The sequence below is a fragment of the Leptinotarsa decemlineata genome, unplaced genomic scaffold (assembly GCF_025532065.1).
Source record: "Leptinotarsa decemlineata unplaced genomic scaffold, Ldec_3_MD MMD2_tig00026369_RagTag_RagTag, whole genome shotgun sequence".
NCBI classification, from domain to species: domain Eukaryota; kingdom Metazoa; phylum Arthropoda; class Insecta; order Coleoptera; family Chrysomelidae; genus Leptinotarsa; species Leptinotarsa decemlineata.
This window is the reverse complement of record NW_027412709.1, coordinates 5737629-5754565: the sequence shown is the minus strand read 5'-3', so window position 1 is coordinate 5754565 and position 16937 is coordinate 5737629. Positions and strand designations below refer to the sequence as shown.

General features: G+C 33.5%; 1 protein-coding gene across 5 annotated transcripts in view; it reads left to right on the top strand.

Annotated features, from left to right (window-relative positions):
• Positions 1–13021, top strand: part of LOC111512759 (uncharacterized) — a 58661-nt gene extending 45640 nt beyond the window's left edge. For 3 of the 5 annotated variants that reach the window (XM_074185260.1, XM_023168909.2, XM_023168907.2), the window contains exons 5-8: positions 1956–2208; positions 5415–5510; positions 6438–6582; positions 12831–13021. In XM_074185260.1, coding sequence (XP_074041361.1) covers positions 1956–2208; positions 5415–5510; positions 6438–6582; positions 12831–12950 — 614 coding nt within the window. In that variant the 3' untranslated portion in view covers positions 12951–13021. The remainder of the gene's footprint in view (positions 1–1955; positions 2209–5414; positions 5511–6437; positions 6583–12830) is intronic. The other 2 variants (XM_023168911.2, XM_074185261.1) reach the window with 2 other exon arrangements.
• The last annotated feature ends 3916 nt before the right edge of the window (positions 13022–16937 follow it).

Sequence of the window (16937 nt, the reverse complement as noted above, 5' to 3'; positions counted from 1 at the left end):
GTAGATGAAGTGAAGTTACGTGAATCTACCCTATAAAATTTGCGTAATATATTGGTTTCATTCAATTCAAATTTATCTTCTTGTTTGAAAGCTTGTGGATGAAAACTTGTTTAAATGTTTTTCAACCAGTATTTCATATTTGTTCGAAAGTTACTATCGATTTTTTAAAGTGAATTCAACTAGTTCAGACTTCTATTGTCCAATATGATTCTAATCTGATCTGAAATCTCTGAAACTGAATAAATAAGATGGAAATGAATAGCTTTCAAACCAAGTTACTTCACGAGTTTTCGATTGAAAGTATCCACAATCGTCATCCTCCACAAATATTTCTCCGAGAGATGACTATTTATACGTCATTCGAACGCTTCCTCCTACCACTCCCTTTTCTCCCACTGCTTCAGCAGGAGTTGACTGTTTTTCTGCTAGCATACAGGTTTTCATATGTTGAGTATCTCAACGCTGGCTTAGCTGAATGCGTTGTTGGACAACAATATGCAGCTTCTTTGAACTTCCTTTCGAACCACTGTTCCTCCCTATGATTGATCTCAGCTTGAGACCACTTGATTATTTTGATGATTCCAAACATACTCTGCTATTTTCGATTAGTTGGTTTCTTCTGGCTGTGTGTTTCTTTTGTGCTAGACAATGCGGACTTCCAAAGACCTCTTGATATCACTGACATAGGAATAGCCGCACTCATGAGGTATCCGGTGAATGCATTTTTTGGAATCGCAGTCCACGTTTGGTGGCCTATTTTTCATGAAGCTGGTGTTTTCGGACTTGAAGCCATTTCTGATGTTGAACCTAATTCTCATCCTTTCTGACAATACAACGACGTAGGGAAGTGCAAGGGTTATGTCGGGTTCTCTACCTTGTGAGGCTCTTGACGTCCTCTAGCCATGATCGGTTCCACCATCATGTTGGAGTAACCATTCGGTTGAAAATCTTTTTTGATGATGCCTAGTTCGTGCTCGAAATCTTTCTTGGTATCACAGAGCCCGAAAGTACGATTCACTGGTGTCTTGATGATCCCTCTTTTAGTATATTAATGGTGGGGTCGATCGTCATTCAGGTATTGCCCCGTGTGTGTGGGTCTTCGGTACATAGATGAGATCCACACAGTATCGGTTCTTGTCACTAATACGTCTAACAATGCCAATTCGTTGTGGACTTTCTCCATTGTGAAGTTGATGAAAGGTTTTACGCTGTTGATGTGTAATTCGACAAAATGCTTTGAATTCTTCCCAAAAGATGAAGTTTTTCTTGGGGTGGTTGTATAATTGAAAGTGAAAGTTTTGAGTAGCTGATTTTCTGAAACCAATGATCGATCTGACCAGAACACCCTTACTGTTTTGCAATGTCAGCGATGACCTTTTCTTTTCCAGAAAATGTATTTGGTGCTTTTCATGTCTGGTACAATTTTTTTCAATTGATGCAGTAGGTTTTCGTACAATCTCTGTGTTTTGTCCCTTCTGACGAACATCTTCAATCTTCTGTTCATAGGGATCAGTATGCATCAAAACAGTTATGTTTCTCTTATCTGCAGGTAGGATCTTGATGACGTAGTCTCTTCGCAAGCCGTTCAGATCTCTTCGTTCTCCATCGCTTCAAATGCAAAAGGAAATGGGTAGTAATCATTCTAATATGCATCAAACACTTAAGAAATGGAAAATGTTGAAAGCTGACGGAATCACGACGATATTTATGAATTTATTTATTCAATATATTCATTTCAATGGATACAATAGAAAAGTTTACACGGTTGTGGTGATTCATGTATTCAAAAATAATTTTGAAGTTTGAAAGACAAAATTCCAATATGCAATTCTTTCTAACACATAGTCAAAGAACGGTAGTCGCAGAAGAGAACGATTTTCAACCTTGTTGAAAATATCATATTTTCCATAATTTATTATCAACCAAACTTACTAATTCAAAATGTATTGTTATAGTTTACAAAAAGCGGGTAGAAATTTCTTCAGCGCCAGTGGTACATGAAATCGTTGAAGAAAAACCACAAAAAACTTACATTGAACGAACTGTGATACCTCAATACGAAGAAAAGACAATATATGTGCCAAGTTACGAAGAGAAAGTTGTTAGAGTACCAACCGTAGTCGAGAAAAAAGTAAAAGTAGCAGTTGCCCCCAAAATAGTAGAGAAAACTGTTGTCAAACCTCCTGCCGACGTAGATTTTGAAAGAAGGTAAAAAGAAATGAGGAAGTATATAAAATAGAATAGAATTGGCCGAAACTTATTAAAATTCCATATTGACAGCAACTGATACAATTTTTTGAAAGATTTTCACTAAAAGGGTTTCACCAAAACGATAGCACGTGTTTGGATGTAGTTGCATTAGGTTATTCATGCGAGAATTCATTCAATTACCACCTGTTTCGACATACAATAACTTCCTCAAGCGTTTTCATACATGAGTAGGAGGAAGTTATTATAAAGCAAAATACATATTATGGTTTTGTAAGCTGTTCAATTTAAATATCACAATGGAGTGTTACTGGAGTTCCATCAATGTTAGTCTAATTCCATCACATATCAATGTATTTCCCTCCCGCTTGAGAAAACTATAGTATAGGGAATCGGGTATAGTGATTTTCATGGAATCACGAATGAAAAAATTGGTGATGAAAATGAAGCATTTCTCTTGAATATTTTCAATTTCTGGTGCTTGAGAGGTAAATATGTAAAGGAATTTAGATGCATTTGCGTAATTCCTAAACCACATAAAAATGAGGAGGATCTCTCTGCATTCGAAAGAATGACAAAAGCCTGATTGAAGTGGCATTGAATAATGAGATTTACTGCCAAGCGGTCAGTATGGATTTCGCAGGGGTTTGGGTACAAGTTATGCTCTTAACAAAATAATCACAGATATTCAATTTTCATTGTCTTAAAATCAATATATCGCAGGTTTTCTTTGATCTTGGAAGTATATATGATATTGTCGAATTGGGTATATATAAAGATAAATTGAATGCTCCTGGGGTGTCAATGAATGCATCCGCTAATTTAGTTGAATTATATAAATATTCATCCCAAAGATCATAACAATGTTCAACACAGTCCCTGTTTATGTAGAAGTGGACTTCCACAGGGCTCAGTATTGGGTCTATTGCTATTCAATGTATATACCTCTTTTGGAAGTTCAATCAGGTGTACTCAATATGACGATGACGTTTGCTTTCATACTGTCCATGATTCATATGACGAGTGCGTTAGATAATTGAAATAAATAATGTATATTCTCAAGATGGGTTAGTAGAACATGGCATCTTTTCAGCAGCAGAGAAGCCGGCTGTGGTATTTTCTATAAGACACAAACTTCCAAAATTCGACACTCTGCGGTTACAACATTCCTGTTCTCGCAAACATTACCTGATCAAAGTACCTGGGACTGATACTAGAACGAAAGCTTGAAAGCTTCAGTGTACTAAGCATAGAGAATATGTGAAAAGTAAATGTGAGAAATTATCAATATGCTCAGATGTGCATAAAAAAAGAGATGGGCAGCAGACCCTGAAATATCGCTCATGTTTTACCTACATTCACTTGATCTTGGATTATAGATGTGTGTTCTATGGTTCAGCAAGTTGAACTAATTCACTCAAACTAGATCGCGTTCAGTACAAGGCAATACGAATGAGTCTTGGCTTGATGAACTCTTTTCCATGTCTTTCTATACTGGCGGAGCCTGTTGAACCACCGCTAGATTTCCGAAGACACTACTTAGCAGACAAAATGATGAATGGAATCAGATCATGTACTATCGTAACGCTAGCACATAAAGCTGAACTCAATACTGAAAATCTAATTATTGGATATTGGCACAAAAAACAAAACCCTCCTTCAGCGAATGCATTCATTGCAACAAGTTGATTAGACATTCACCAATAGAATAAATGGACAATTTCTGATTGTGATTTTGATACTTTCATACTCAGATCGACTGTAATATTCCTTAGTAACAGAGATAATTCATACACAATAAAATTCTTTTGAACTCATTACTGATCAATTACACGAATTAAACAATCATCTATAGGTGAAGATGGTACAGGCTGTGCATTCTTCATCTCTAACACCAAAGGAACGCACAAAATTCGGATTTAGAATAATTGCTCTGCCTATATAGCAGAAGCTGTATCTATTGAGAGAGATCCGCTATGGATTGCTAAAGGAAGTATTGAAGGTGCCTACTTGATAACGGACTCGAAATTGTTTTTTTTTATCTTTGAATGACTTTCAAATAAACCTCAAACACGAACTGATATGCAACATTAAAAAAACTTTGACTAAATTATCAAATCACTGTATCGATATTACCTTCATCTGGACCAAAGGACAATGATGTCAACTTTGTCTCCGCGAATCAGTTATGTAAAAACTCAACAGAAAGAACAGTGGATAAAAAGATGACTGGCATTTGTTCATTCAAGGTACATCCAGTATATACCCCTACATACCCCACTCTCAGAGGAGATTCTTCAAATTTTAAAATACAGGGTACCTGAATTTTATTCTTCTATCATCAGTTGATTAAAATTGAATCATGGTTGATTTTCATCTCACCTAACAAAAATTGTCATTACACATTCTGATGAATGTTTATGTGAGTGTATCAGTTGGAAATTTGAATAACATTTTTTTCGAACATGTACATTCACTAAACATACAATTTCTCATTGTATGTTTAGTGAAATCGTAAATCTACTATCAATAGAAACAAAATATCACGAAAAAATGTGAATTGAAAATATATGCACATTCAAAATGTCTGTGGAAAAAAGAATACATTCTAATGCCAACCCCCCTTTCTAATAATCATCATGTTGGTGAGGGATTCAAGCAAGCAAGCAAATGAAATTCCAATGATGAAAATTTTTTAGTAAGTTGTATCAGTTATGAGAAAGTATATTGATTCTACAATTATTGATAACGGTGAAATATACAAAACGATATACAGTTTTGATTGAAAATTCAATATTGCCTCAATACATTGTGAGATTGAATATTTTTGAACAGAGTTCATTAATATTTTCGTCAGTAGTTTTTAATGAAACGAATAATATAGTTTTCATGAAAGTGGAAAAATACTTGAATGTATTACTGAGCAGCTGCTTAATAAAACTTAATGATGAATGAGAAAGATCGTTTTGAAATAGAAATATATTGGGTCAACATGGCAAAGAGCACTCTTAGAAATAATTACCAGAATAATCATCAGAAAGTTAAACAGTTATAAGTGATCATATAGCAGTTTTCATGAATTCTCAGTTTCCTTCTTTATACAATATTCCATGATCGCAATGATTGACTAAATAATTTAAAAAAACCTTGTTAAAATATTTTTCATATCTTCAGAATCCTTTTGATAATTATCTTGTGTTTTTCAGCGTAGAGCATGTTGTTGAAACAGCAGCACCACCAGTAGGTGTGATCACTAAAACTAGAACAAAATATCGCACTCGTCCACTTTTCAGGAAGCACTTGTAAGTTACTAACCTTCAAATCACTTCCATTATGAACTGAAAAAATATTCTCAGATAAATTATGTACCTATTAGAAACCAAATATTTCGTAATGATATCTCGAAATATTCATCTCTCCCAACTACCTACACCGTTGGTTTTGGTCAATGCCTACTGAAAAACAAATACTTCCCCGACTAATACCCCGCTGGATATTGAATTATATCCGACACACATTTATGCAAGATACCTCTCGAAGGTTGGTCTCGCAGATGTTTCTCGTTCATCCAGCAGGATCATGCTGAAATTTTTGGAGTAGATCACCTACAGGCCGGTTACGAGGTGTTAGCTTCATCAGTGCAGGAAAGATCCGACCCGAACAGCAGAGTGTCTTTGTTTCGATTAAATTCAACGAAGCTCAACTGCATGTATAAAACCTTCGTCTAAAAGTAACAGCTCCATCTCGTGGACACCGGCAGACATTTACCAGAACTTACAGTGTAGGTAGTTGAGATAAGAATATTTCGAGATTTCATTTCTAAATAATAATTTCCCAGTACGTATGTATCTCTCTTCATCATTAGTAAGACAATTTTTGCTGAAATACTGTGCACACAGCAGTCAAAATTTCATTCTCCAATATTTGAATTACTGGTAGGTTCATCTTCACTCTCGTAATTGAACACTATCTTCATCTATTCTATTCGTTGATAACATTATCAAAAAATGCTTTGATGCTCAGATGAGTTTCAGTATACATTCTCTGAAGCGATTAAAAAATATATTGTGAATATATTTTATTAGAAAGTATTCGGCTGGTACTGGTTTATGACGTGAATACTTTTCAGATATCTCAGTACAGATGATGACTGATATTATGTAACATCCATTAAATGTTTTAACCCGATATCACTTCACAAAATTTCATACTGTTTATGTTTTATGTAGCTTTTTCGGAGGTGCTGGTGGTTTAGGAGGAGGTTATGGAGGAGATTATAGGAGTAATGTTGGTAGCTATGGTGGATATGGCGGCGCCAGTTCATTTACTGTCTCAAAATCTGGTAGTGGACAACTTATCAACGATATCTTCAATGTAAGCAACAGTTTGGAAAACCATAAAAATTTTCATCATCAAGTTTGGAATGCACGGCAGACAAAAAAATAATTATTTCACCATCATCATTCTTTGGTAATATTTCATATTGCTATCAGCGAAATCATTTCACTTGAGAAACTGTTTGTAAATAACTTCCATGACTTGCTACTTGAAAAACACAAATTTGTTCAAATATAGAAGTGTGAAGTATTGAAATATATTAACAAATCTGACAGAATTTGAGACGTTGACAGTCACTTTATTTATGAATGAAATTTTGCTTCATATTATATTTTCGGTGAAAATGATCAACTAAAATATTTCTCACAAAATTTATGAAACTGTCCAATCATCATAAACTAAATATAGACGCATTCTTCCATTTCCAATTTCATTCTTATGTCTCATATTCTGCTGCTATTGTGTCGTTCTATTTTATTCTACAATCTCCAATCGGTAGAAAAATTCGTTCCGATATAAACACCTAGTTTCTTGACAAGTGGAGTCTCATCAATACAACACCACTTTCTTTCTCCTCAAAATGTTATTTCTTTCATGTGGTTAACATCAGGATTGCTTCGAGATGAACTGAATAGGAAAAATCGTCTGGAAAATAAATAACATTTTGGATTTTTTCGATTTAAGAACAATTATTTCAACAAATGAGAAAACGAACAAGACTAATGTTTTATTTTTAAACTCAATTCATGTTCAAAACAAGCACTTTCCTCAATAACCAGAAATAAAATCATTTCGATGCGCGTTTCCTGAAGACGCCAAATTGGTTGATGGTGGAACAGTCTTTGGCTAGAAGACAGCAAGAGACTCATAAGGAAGGGAAGCCGCCACAACCAGTACTTATACTTCCCTACATCAGAAAATTGTCGGAAAGAACAAGAAGAATTGGGTCCAAGTATAACATCAGAACCTGCTCCAGATATGGGAGGACTATTAGTAGCAGCTTCACGGAAACCAGGCCACCATACAGCGATTACAAAAATTGCATTTACCGGACCCTGGGTGTGCGGAAAATCATACATCGGTGAAAGTAAGAGGCCATTGAAAGTTCGCATTGCGGAACACAAGAAACACACAGAGCGAGGAGAAACCAGCGAATCGAGAATACTATTTCGTTGCTTTGGGCGAAAAAATGAGTCCACGGAATATTCTTTTTCCCTCAAAAATATCTAATGATGAATCTCATGATAACTGGGTGATAACTGAAGACGATTGTGCATACTAACAATCGAAACGTCGTGACGTTACTTGGTTAAGAATCTTTCAATTTCAATTTTTCATTTTTTGTTAATGAAATTCTTAACTTTTTTAATTCTCAGATTTCATTAATATTTCAATTTTTTATTTTTTTGGTTGTTGCTTGTATATAATTTTTTTGTAATTTCAGTTTTTTGTTTAATAAAATTGTTATTTTCGGTTAATCTTTAATTTTTTCCGGGATTTCAAATCAATTTATATTATATCAGACAATGGAAGTCCGAACTGATGAAATACACCACGAAACATTGTCAACCACCTTCAAACAAACGATGCATATATATATATATGTTTAGTGAGAGGGTTTGTGAATTTCATGAATAATGCCATTAACCAAGAAATGCATGCAGTTTGAGGATTTGCAGTGCTCATAAAAAATGATTTCAAATATATGTCCCTGTATGTCACAAAGTCGTTTTCGAAATTATAATGACTCAATTCAGGTCTAAACATAGTTTCACCGCATACATTTCGATGATATCTCTCCTTGGACAATGAGCTATGCTTCAGTTGAAAAAAATAAAGGGCATTTGGCTGCAAATTTTACAAATAATACAAAACAATCTAAATTCAACGATCTACTAATACTACGTAAGAAATCCCCGAATCTGGAATGGAAGAATCTACTGTTAATATCTGAAAGAACCATGTCTGAGATATCAACCTCATCTTTTTCAACAACTAAAAAACGAATGACATTTATTTAACCTACTTCAGATTAGAAAATAAGAAAATTTGAGGCCGGTTACAAAAATCTACCTATCGAAGAGCCTTGTTGTCTGTACAGACCAATGTTTGAGGACAGCACCATAAAATATTCCCTAACATACGATGAAGTTGATGATTTTTTTTTAAACGTTATTGGCTCACCTGACTTTTCGAGTGTAGCAAAATTCCAGAGCTCTGACATTCAGGAATATCTCTTAAGAAATAATCAGAACTGAAGTCGAATAGTGACATAATGGACAGTGATACATCATTGGAAAACTAATAACTTATACTACTTAATTACCTACTATATTTCATGTTGATGTTTCAATAGCATATTATTATTTCATATCGAACCATATTCTCGTATAATATGCAGAAATCATATGGAACCTACGATAAACTCTCTTTCGAAACCTCTCTAACACTGTACATATGGTGAGCTGTTCAGAAAATGAGATGAATGTTGAAATTTCGCGGGCTACGTATATTCAATTAGTGATTTTTGATATTTTTATGTTGTTGCACTCGTCTCGAACACAGTTTCAGCTGTATTTATATCATGTTCAGTTTGTCGGTGGAAGGCATGAAAAGTAGAACAGATTTGCGTATTCGGCGATTTTCTGCTGTAGAAAAAAAAAGTTTGTCAAAAAAATGGAAAAGCTTTCGAAAAGTAGCCTCTGTAATTCCAGCGACATGATTGTGCCAAGACATATTGGTGTTGATTTTATCCTCCAACAAACTTATCGACACAGAAAGCGGAGTTGTCTGTCCTTCATCTCTTTAGAGAAAACCGATGCCTGAGTTTTTGTGATATCGTATTGAACCTGGTTACTTTCACCCCGATTCGAATTCACTTCTAGATCCTTATCAAGATATGCAACTTTCTGCTGCCGGTGAAGCTGTGCATCCGCAGCCGATATCCTGGAATCCAAATGGAATGAACAGACAAGTGTGGTATCGTCAGCAAAGCAATATTTTTGATAGGTCCAATGAATATTGAAATCGTTTTCTTTATATTTTCATACTACCTCTGTATTCTCTATATTTGAAGAATCAGTTGGCTTGCGTTGTTGTTAACAAACTCACAGTAGTAAAAAACAAAAATGGAAGTCATTTCAACACCCTGAGAGATATTATTCTCTTTCGTGACCACATGAATTTATTTCCTTCCACATACTCATATTATTGGGGTTGTTCAAGAACATCACATCAATTTTAGTAGTTACTGGTTGATAAGATTCTGATATACCACTCACGCCTCTTCTATGTAGCCGCACCCTCAGTTTTCAAATTCTTTCGAGACCCCTATTGGTTTTGGAGTCCCTTATAGCCCCACAACTTCAATTGACTACGTGAGATCTGATCTGATGTTGTTTTGATCAATCTGGAGGAGAAATGTACGATGTAGGATCAACCTGTTATCGATCTTCATTCACTAACTTTTTTTGTGACTGTTTTGTTATATTATGTTCAATACTTTATGAAGTTCAGTTTTCATTCCGTTATCATTCGATTATTTATCTCTCCATTTGAGAAAACTACTCAAGTGAAGGTCAGATGAAGTTTTCGTATAATGAGAAAAATAATATTCAACGAAAGTCATTTCTTGTGGAGGAAAAAATTCAGATTTTTATCGACCTTTTTTGGGTAATTGTTACCTTCCACAATCTGAAAAAATATAAAAATTATAATAAGAACTTTATACAAGTGTAGAAGGGCAAACTTTTTAGTTTACCCCGATAAGTTACTGCGTAAAAATCAAAGTATTTTTCATATTTCAAAACTTCTTTGATATCTGTCGAAGAAGTAAAGAAATAAGCTATCAAAAAAGGAATAACTGCGTATGTATTCGATTTTTTTTATCCATTTCTGAAGACGAAGGCAGATTTTGGCCTCCGAAACGTAAAAGATAAGTATTATTTCTTAATAATTTTTTTGATAGGCGAAATTGTTAAATACGACAAGTTACTGATAAATAGAAGATTTTTCTTTGTGAAAAATACTTTGATTTTTACGCAGTAATTTATCGGGGTAAACTGAAAAGTTTGCCCTTCTACACTTGTATAAAGTTCTCCATTATAATTTTTATATTTTTTCAGATTGTGGAAGGTAACAATTATCCAAAAAAGGTCGATAAAAAACTGAGAAAAATAACTTTTTTTGATGAATCTATTCCTGCTTGAAATCTATTTTTCGTTAACCAGTTGTCACTCGTTCTCTAACAACAACCCCCGAAAGTTAAAACTTGTACAAGCTGTGTAGTAACGAGGTATCACCTTTTGAAGTGCGATTTCCACTTCGGGCTTGAACCAGCCTTGATTGAATGGGTAGATCAATCGGCTACCACCCCTCTCATTTCTATCTTCCTCTTGTATTTTTGTTACGTTGACGATAACCTCTCTAAGGATAATTTTTGTAGATGAATGTTACTGCAATATAATTCAAGAAATAATTTCACAATGGATCGATTTCTTCCAAGGAATAACCTTATATTTGATGATATTCATGCTTCGAATGAAAGGAGTATATTTTTAGGAGAGAAAAATTCTTGAGGAAAAAGTTTTTGGCTTCCCACTTCTCCATTTGTGTAGAGAAAATTGTGGGAATTCTCTATAGAATGGATGAAAGTAATTCACTTCAAAGTTAACTCTTCATAAAAAGGTGTGTATCATGCGCAAATAAGTAAATTTCAGACACAAACTGGATGGAATAGCCTTTTCGAAACAACTGATTTCATATTAACATTGAATTATAAGAAAGGAAAAATACGATCGAAACAACTACTTTCATATGAACATTGAATAATACAAAAAACAAAATTTTTCATTCAGTTTGTATTCCAAACGTTTGTTATGGAATGAGCCTTTTTCTTTAGAATAAATAGTACAGCAAACGTGTCACGAGAGGCAGCACTAGTGTAAGGGACAAACATAAACTATTCACATGTAAAACAGTGTTATTTACGTAATATCAATTCATCATTTAAAAATATAAATCTGATATAAAACATTATTTTGTGCTAGTATAATGCCAAAAAAGCATTGCTGTTTTACGAATGGTACGTCGGATAATCGATATCCGGAAGAAAACGTGTTTTTATTACCATTTATAAAACCTCATATTAATGTAGATGTAAGAAATGGATACATGCTTCGAGGAGAGTGGATTTAACAGTTCAAAAAATTAATATATATTCATATTTATGCTCTAAACGTGAAATGAATAGTAAATTTTTCATAGTTAATTACCAGTGATTAGAATAAGATATAATCTGAATCGTTTATAGAATTATTTTCATTTATTATAGTTATTTGAATTTATTCCATTACCTACCATCTATATTTGATTCATATTCCACTCGGAAATAAATCTGAAATTCGTGATTATTTTAAATTTCTTTTATTACAGTTCGAATCTACCGCTACTCTTTTACTAGAGTTTGTATACTAACCTGTCTATTAATTCACTTTTTTTCCAGTTATTTGTGAATTACGGCATGCGAGCCAACGTTTCAATGTTAAAAACATTCTTTTTTAATTGTAATTTTCCATATATTTATATGAGAATTAGATAGTGTTTGTTCGTACCGAACTACTAGCGCTGCTAGTGGGTGATTTTTCGTACTTCAGGAAAAAGGTTCATTGAATCAGAAATCAGTCACAGGATGTCATCCTCAATGGCGGACATCCGATGTTTCTTGCCTCGTTGCCTCTACAGCACCAATCTGGATTACATCACGAAATGGAGCACTCAATTCATTGATGAAATTACGACTTTATGTCATGAATGAGTTGAGTCTACCCATGTCATCGATGAGAGTACGTAATGACTTTCATTAGCTCATTTGACTCAATTCCAGCCATAGAAATGTTGTTTAAATTAAAAGGGATATATTTTCAGGAGAGGTAAACTTTTGGGAAAAATGGTTTTGGTTGTCTACTTATACATCTTCATTCAAAAAAAAAATGTGGGAATCTATCAAAAAAAAGAGAAGAGAAATCAATTTCATAATGAACTATTCACAAAGACGTGTAGTAATCAGTTGTTTTTTTTGCTTTTTTTTTCTGAAAGAATTCCACATTTTTTGTATGGAGACGGAGAAGTGGAAAAGCAAAACGTTTGTTTTTCATAATATGTATATTTCTTTACAAGCGATATCATCAAATATATTGAAATTCTTTCACAAAAACATTGATTCATGTGTCGGAATATTACGACATATTCATGTCTTTTATTTTTATCTGAATTTTCAATTTCAGATACCTATCTCAACACTAGGAGCAGTCAATAGGTTAGTTGGAGGGTTGGTTGGTGGTACCAGTGGATCCTTCTCAGTGTCCAAATCAGCGAGTTTAGGGGTAGGAGCATCCGGTTACTAAGTGACGAGTGGTTGAGGATTTGCGATATTGTCAGTATTGTTTCGAAATTTTGGAATAAAACGTCCGATTTATTACTTTGCATTTCTAAAAACTCTATTCAATTATTCTCATCATCTTGGATATAATTTCTAAATGATTCCTTCCTATAAATTCTTGGAATTTTATTTAATTGCCTCACAATAATAGGTACTTTGACAGACGAAGTACGAATCTTGTTCAAAGGTCGATGTATGGTGAATTATATTGTTTTTGGTGAATAACTAATTACTAAAATAAAACGGGTACTATGAAAAACATTCTAGAGATCAATTTTTCATGTTAATTACTGCCTTTTGTGATACAATGATACATATTATTCACCTGTTTTTCAACTGTCACAATGTTTGTATATCGTAGGGTGAATAACACAACTAGGTAACTACAAAGCAGCTGTTTCGGGAAAAACTCAAATTGATATTTCCTCACGATTTTGTAGAATATGAAGACTCTATTTAATGTCGTTGTACTAAGATTTCTTGATTTCATTTATTCAGCACTGAAATATTTTTGATGTTGATTTAGATTTATAATGTTTATATATAATATTTTGTGGAAGAATGATGTTCATTTGTTTTATACTCAATTTGGGAAATCAGGCTCGTAAATCAATTGTTCATTTGCAATCAATCATAGTATTGACAATAATGAACTGCAAAAATTGTTTCAGTATACGATGAAATTGGCCGATACTTACTTGATGAAAATCCATAAGTAACGTTTTTAAAAAACACTTCATTGTGAGATTTTCACTAAACGATTTTACAAAAACGCAACACGTATTTCGCCATACAATGGCCTCTTTGGGCGTTGGGCATATTCAATGCTTATTATACATTATTCTACAATTTGAATTATCTACATTTCAAGTACCTGATTTTTACCTAAGTTTGTGATGAACTAAATCACATGAGCCTATGTCCCAGTTTCCATATTTGAAATAATATGGCAAGTTATTCAATTCTAATTGATCGTTCAGTAAATTAGCCAAATTTCTGAATCTATTGATTTCTAGAAATTCTAGAATGTCCTTCTGCTGAAAGGTGGTTTGCAAATATGTAATTGGTCTTTCTATTTACAAAAGTACTTCTATGCTCTTTAATTCTCTGAGGAAGTGTTCTCCCTGCTTGGCCAATATACAGTTTTTGGGCAAGAGCCACAAGTCAGCTTATATCCTCCTGATCTATCCGACACCAAAGTTTTGTCTTTATTGTTTTTAATAAATTTACTTACAATATTATTCGTTCTGTAATCTACGTTTACACATTATTGCTTGGTTTACCCAAATATGACAATGTCCTATAACTGACGTTATTGCATCTTGAATTTGGGAAGACCAGATCGATGGCTTGCTTTTGTAGTTTTTTGGAAAGGATGAAGTCTATAATATCCACCTTATAACCGTTCTTCATTGCGATTTGTTTGATCGAACTCAGCTCTCTCTCTCTCTCTGGAAATTTCTCTCAGACAGTGGAATATTCAATAGTCTGTGGAAGATACTACTGAACGCAGCAACTTTATGCTGATAAGGTTGTGCGGAGGAATTATGAATGATAATGTCCGTGTAAGATGGTTTGTGGAAAATTGCAAATTCATGTCCATTGTGTCTCACAATGAAGTGTTTTTTGAATACGTTAAAAATTGTTACATTTTTCGAAAAAAATAACACATTTGATAAAAATAAACAAATCAATATGTTAAATAACTAGATATGTGAACTTGCCCAGTCATAGAAGGGCTGTTTTCTCTCATGGTTACCTTATTTAGTTTTGAAAACTTTAAGTAACACCTGTAAACTGTCTGCAATAGTTACCTAGTTGTAGTATGTTGTGCACCTTACCTGATTGAATTTTTCTGTGCAATTATTCATATTTTGCCAAATTTGTAGTAACTTAGTTGTAGTAGTCACCTCACGATATGTTAGTCAATAACATAAAAGTCAGGCATTGCAGTAGATTAATAAAATGACCAAATAACTGACACCATGAATTAATTCAATGTTTTAATAGAAGATCCTGGTTATGATTCCTTTTGATATATTCGGAAGCTCTGAAACATCTATGTAGTTTTGTCTTAGTTGTCTCATGATGCAAGAGATTGAAATTCTACCAATCATTCTGGAAATTGTTCTTCGGCATCTCATGTACGTGTTGTATCCGATGTTCAATGGCGTCTATGCCTTTGCCAGTCGAATCAAATTGATATGGTTTGTTGATATAGACGTTGATATAGACGTTGATATAGACGTTGATATAGACGTTTCGAATTTAATTGAATTCTACTTCAGGGCTCTGTAACAATGAATTTTCATAAATATATCTTCCACAAAACTTATACGATTATTATATCGTTTCAATTTCACAAGAAATAATGAATTCCTAATTAAATTATCCACAGAAAAGTAGTTTTTTCATGTTAGTAATATCACTATTTTAAAAACCATCAGACATATCGGAAACATATTTGAGAAAAATTAAAAACATTGCAACAACTAAATTTACGAGATAACACCAACACAAAACGACATGAAACAAAAGAATGGTTTATCTGTCATTCTAATAAAGTAGTGTCTGTTTTTTAATCAATGACAGAAAGAAAAAGAATGAAAAAACAGAAATTTATTCAGGTGTTTTACGTACTAAATTGAAATATGCATTAATAACGCCATCGACATCTCTTCTAGTATTAACACTATCACCTTTGAGAATATGTATCATTTCGCTCAAAAGTCTTTTGGATAAATATTGTTGAACATCTAAAATAGAATTTTGTGATATTTGGCTTTCACCCCTGTATTTTGGGAAAAATGTTAAACATCATTGAGGTGATTCATAGATTTGGGTTAGTGTATGTCCAAATGAGCAGTTGCAGTATATTCGAAATTATTATTCCGGCTCAACTGATTGTGATTACACTACAGACTTTTCATCTATCTCTCAAATTTAAAAAAGTTTTCATTTCTTCAAGAACAAATTCCCTCTTCTCATCAGAAACAGAATAACAGAAAACTGAATTTTTTTATATCGACACTGGTTTAAAAAGTAAATGATTCTGTTTCAATTCGACTAGATAGTCAGCAAGACAATTTTGAAAAAAATAAAAGTAAGATGAGACAATACTGATCAACAGACACTTTGGCATTCTTTCGCCATCGGATGAAAATCACTCATCATGCGCATCGACTTCCCACCGATAACAATCGATGACAACCAAACCACCATTGATAAATCGGATTTATTTGGAACTGAATTTTTTTTTCTAATTGTCACGATTGTAATAAATTTGGAACTCGTTCCAAAGGAAACACTTGTAATATGTAATTTATATCGTATGTTCCCTTTTGATATTTTTTTTACTGAGCAATGTAATGGAATTGGAATATCTTTGGATCATTTCGAATTACATGCAAAACTTATCCTGGGATGTAGATGACAACACCCTGCGGAGCTCAATCTGAAAATGATACAGATTACTTTATGGTTCAAATAGAAAAGGATTTATTTGTAGGAGAGATAAGTTTTTAAAGAAAAAAAGGTTTGTGTCTCCACTTTTATGTCTCTTTAGGAATTATGAGTGACAAAATTCCGAAAGAGAAATGAGAAGTCGCAAACCTTTTTTCCAGTTTCAGGTCATTTAATAGGTATTCATGTTGTTGAATGTGTGAAAGATTCATCTATTCCAAATTCCAAAAACCATCAGTAGAGGTTCAACCAAATTTAGAATTTCAGACATATTTCACAGGGTGATGCAGTTTAAGCATAATAAATGAATATTCATTTTATTAATGATGAGAACTGCATTATTATCGTTGAATTTGTTCCTGCCCAAAATTGTACTGGAGTTGTTAGTTGCTTTCAATGCAGTACATATTGAGATGAAGTTGACAAGAGCGATGAGTATAGCATCAGAAAGGCACAATAGAAAAAGCAAGTGAAGTGGATACATGAAATA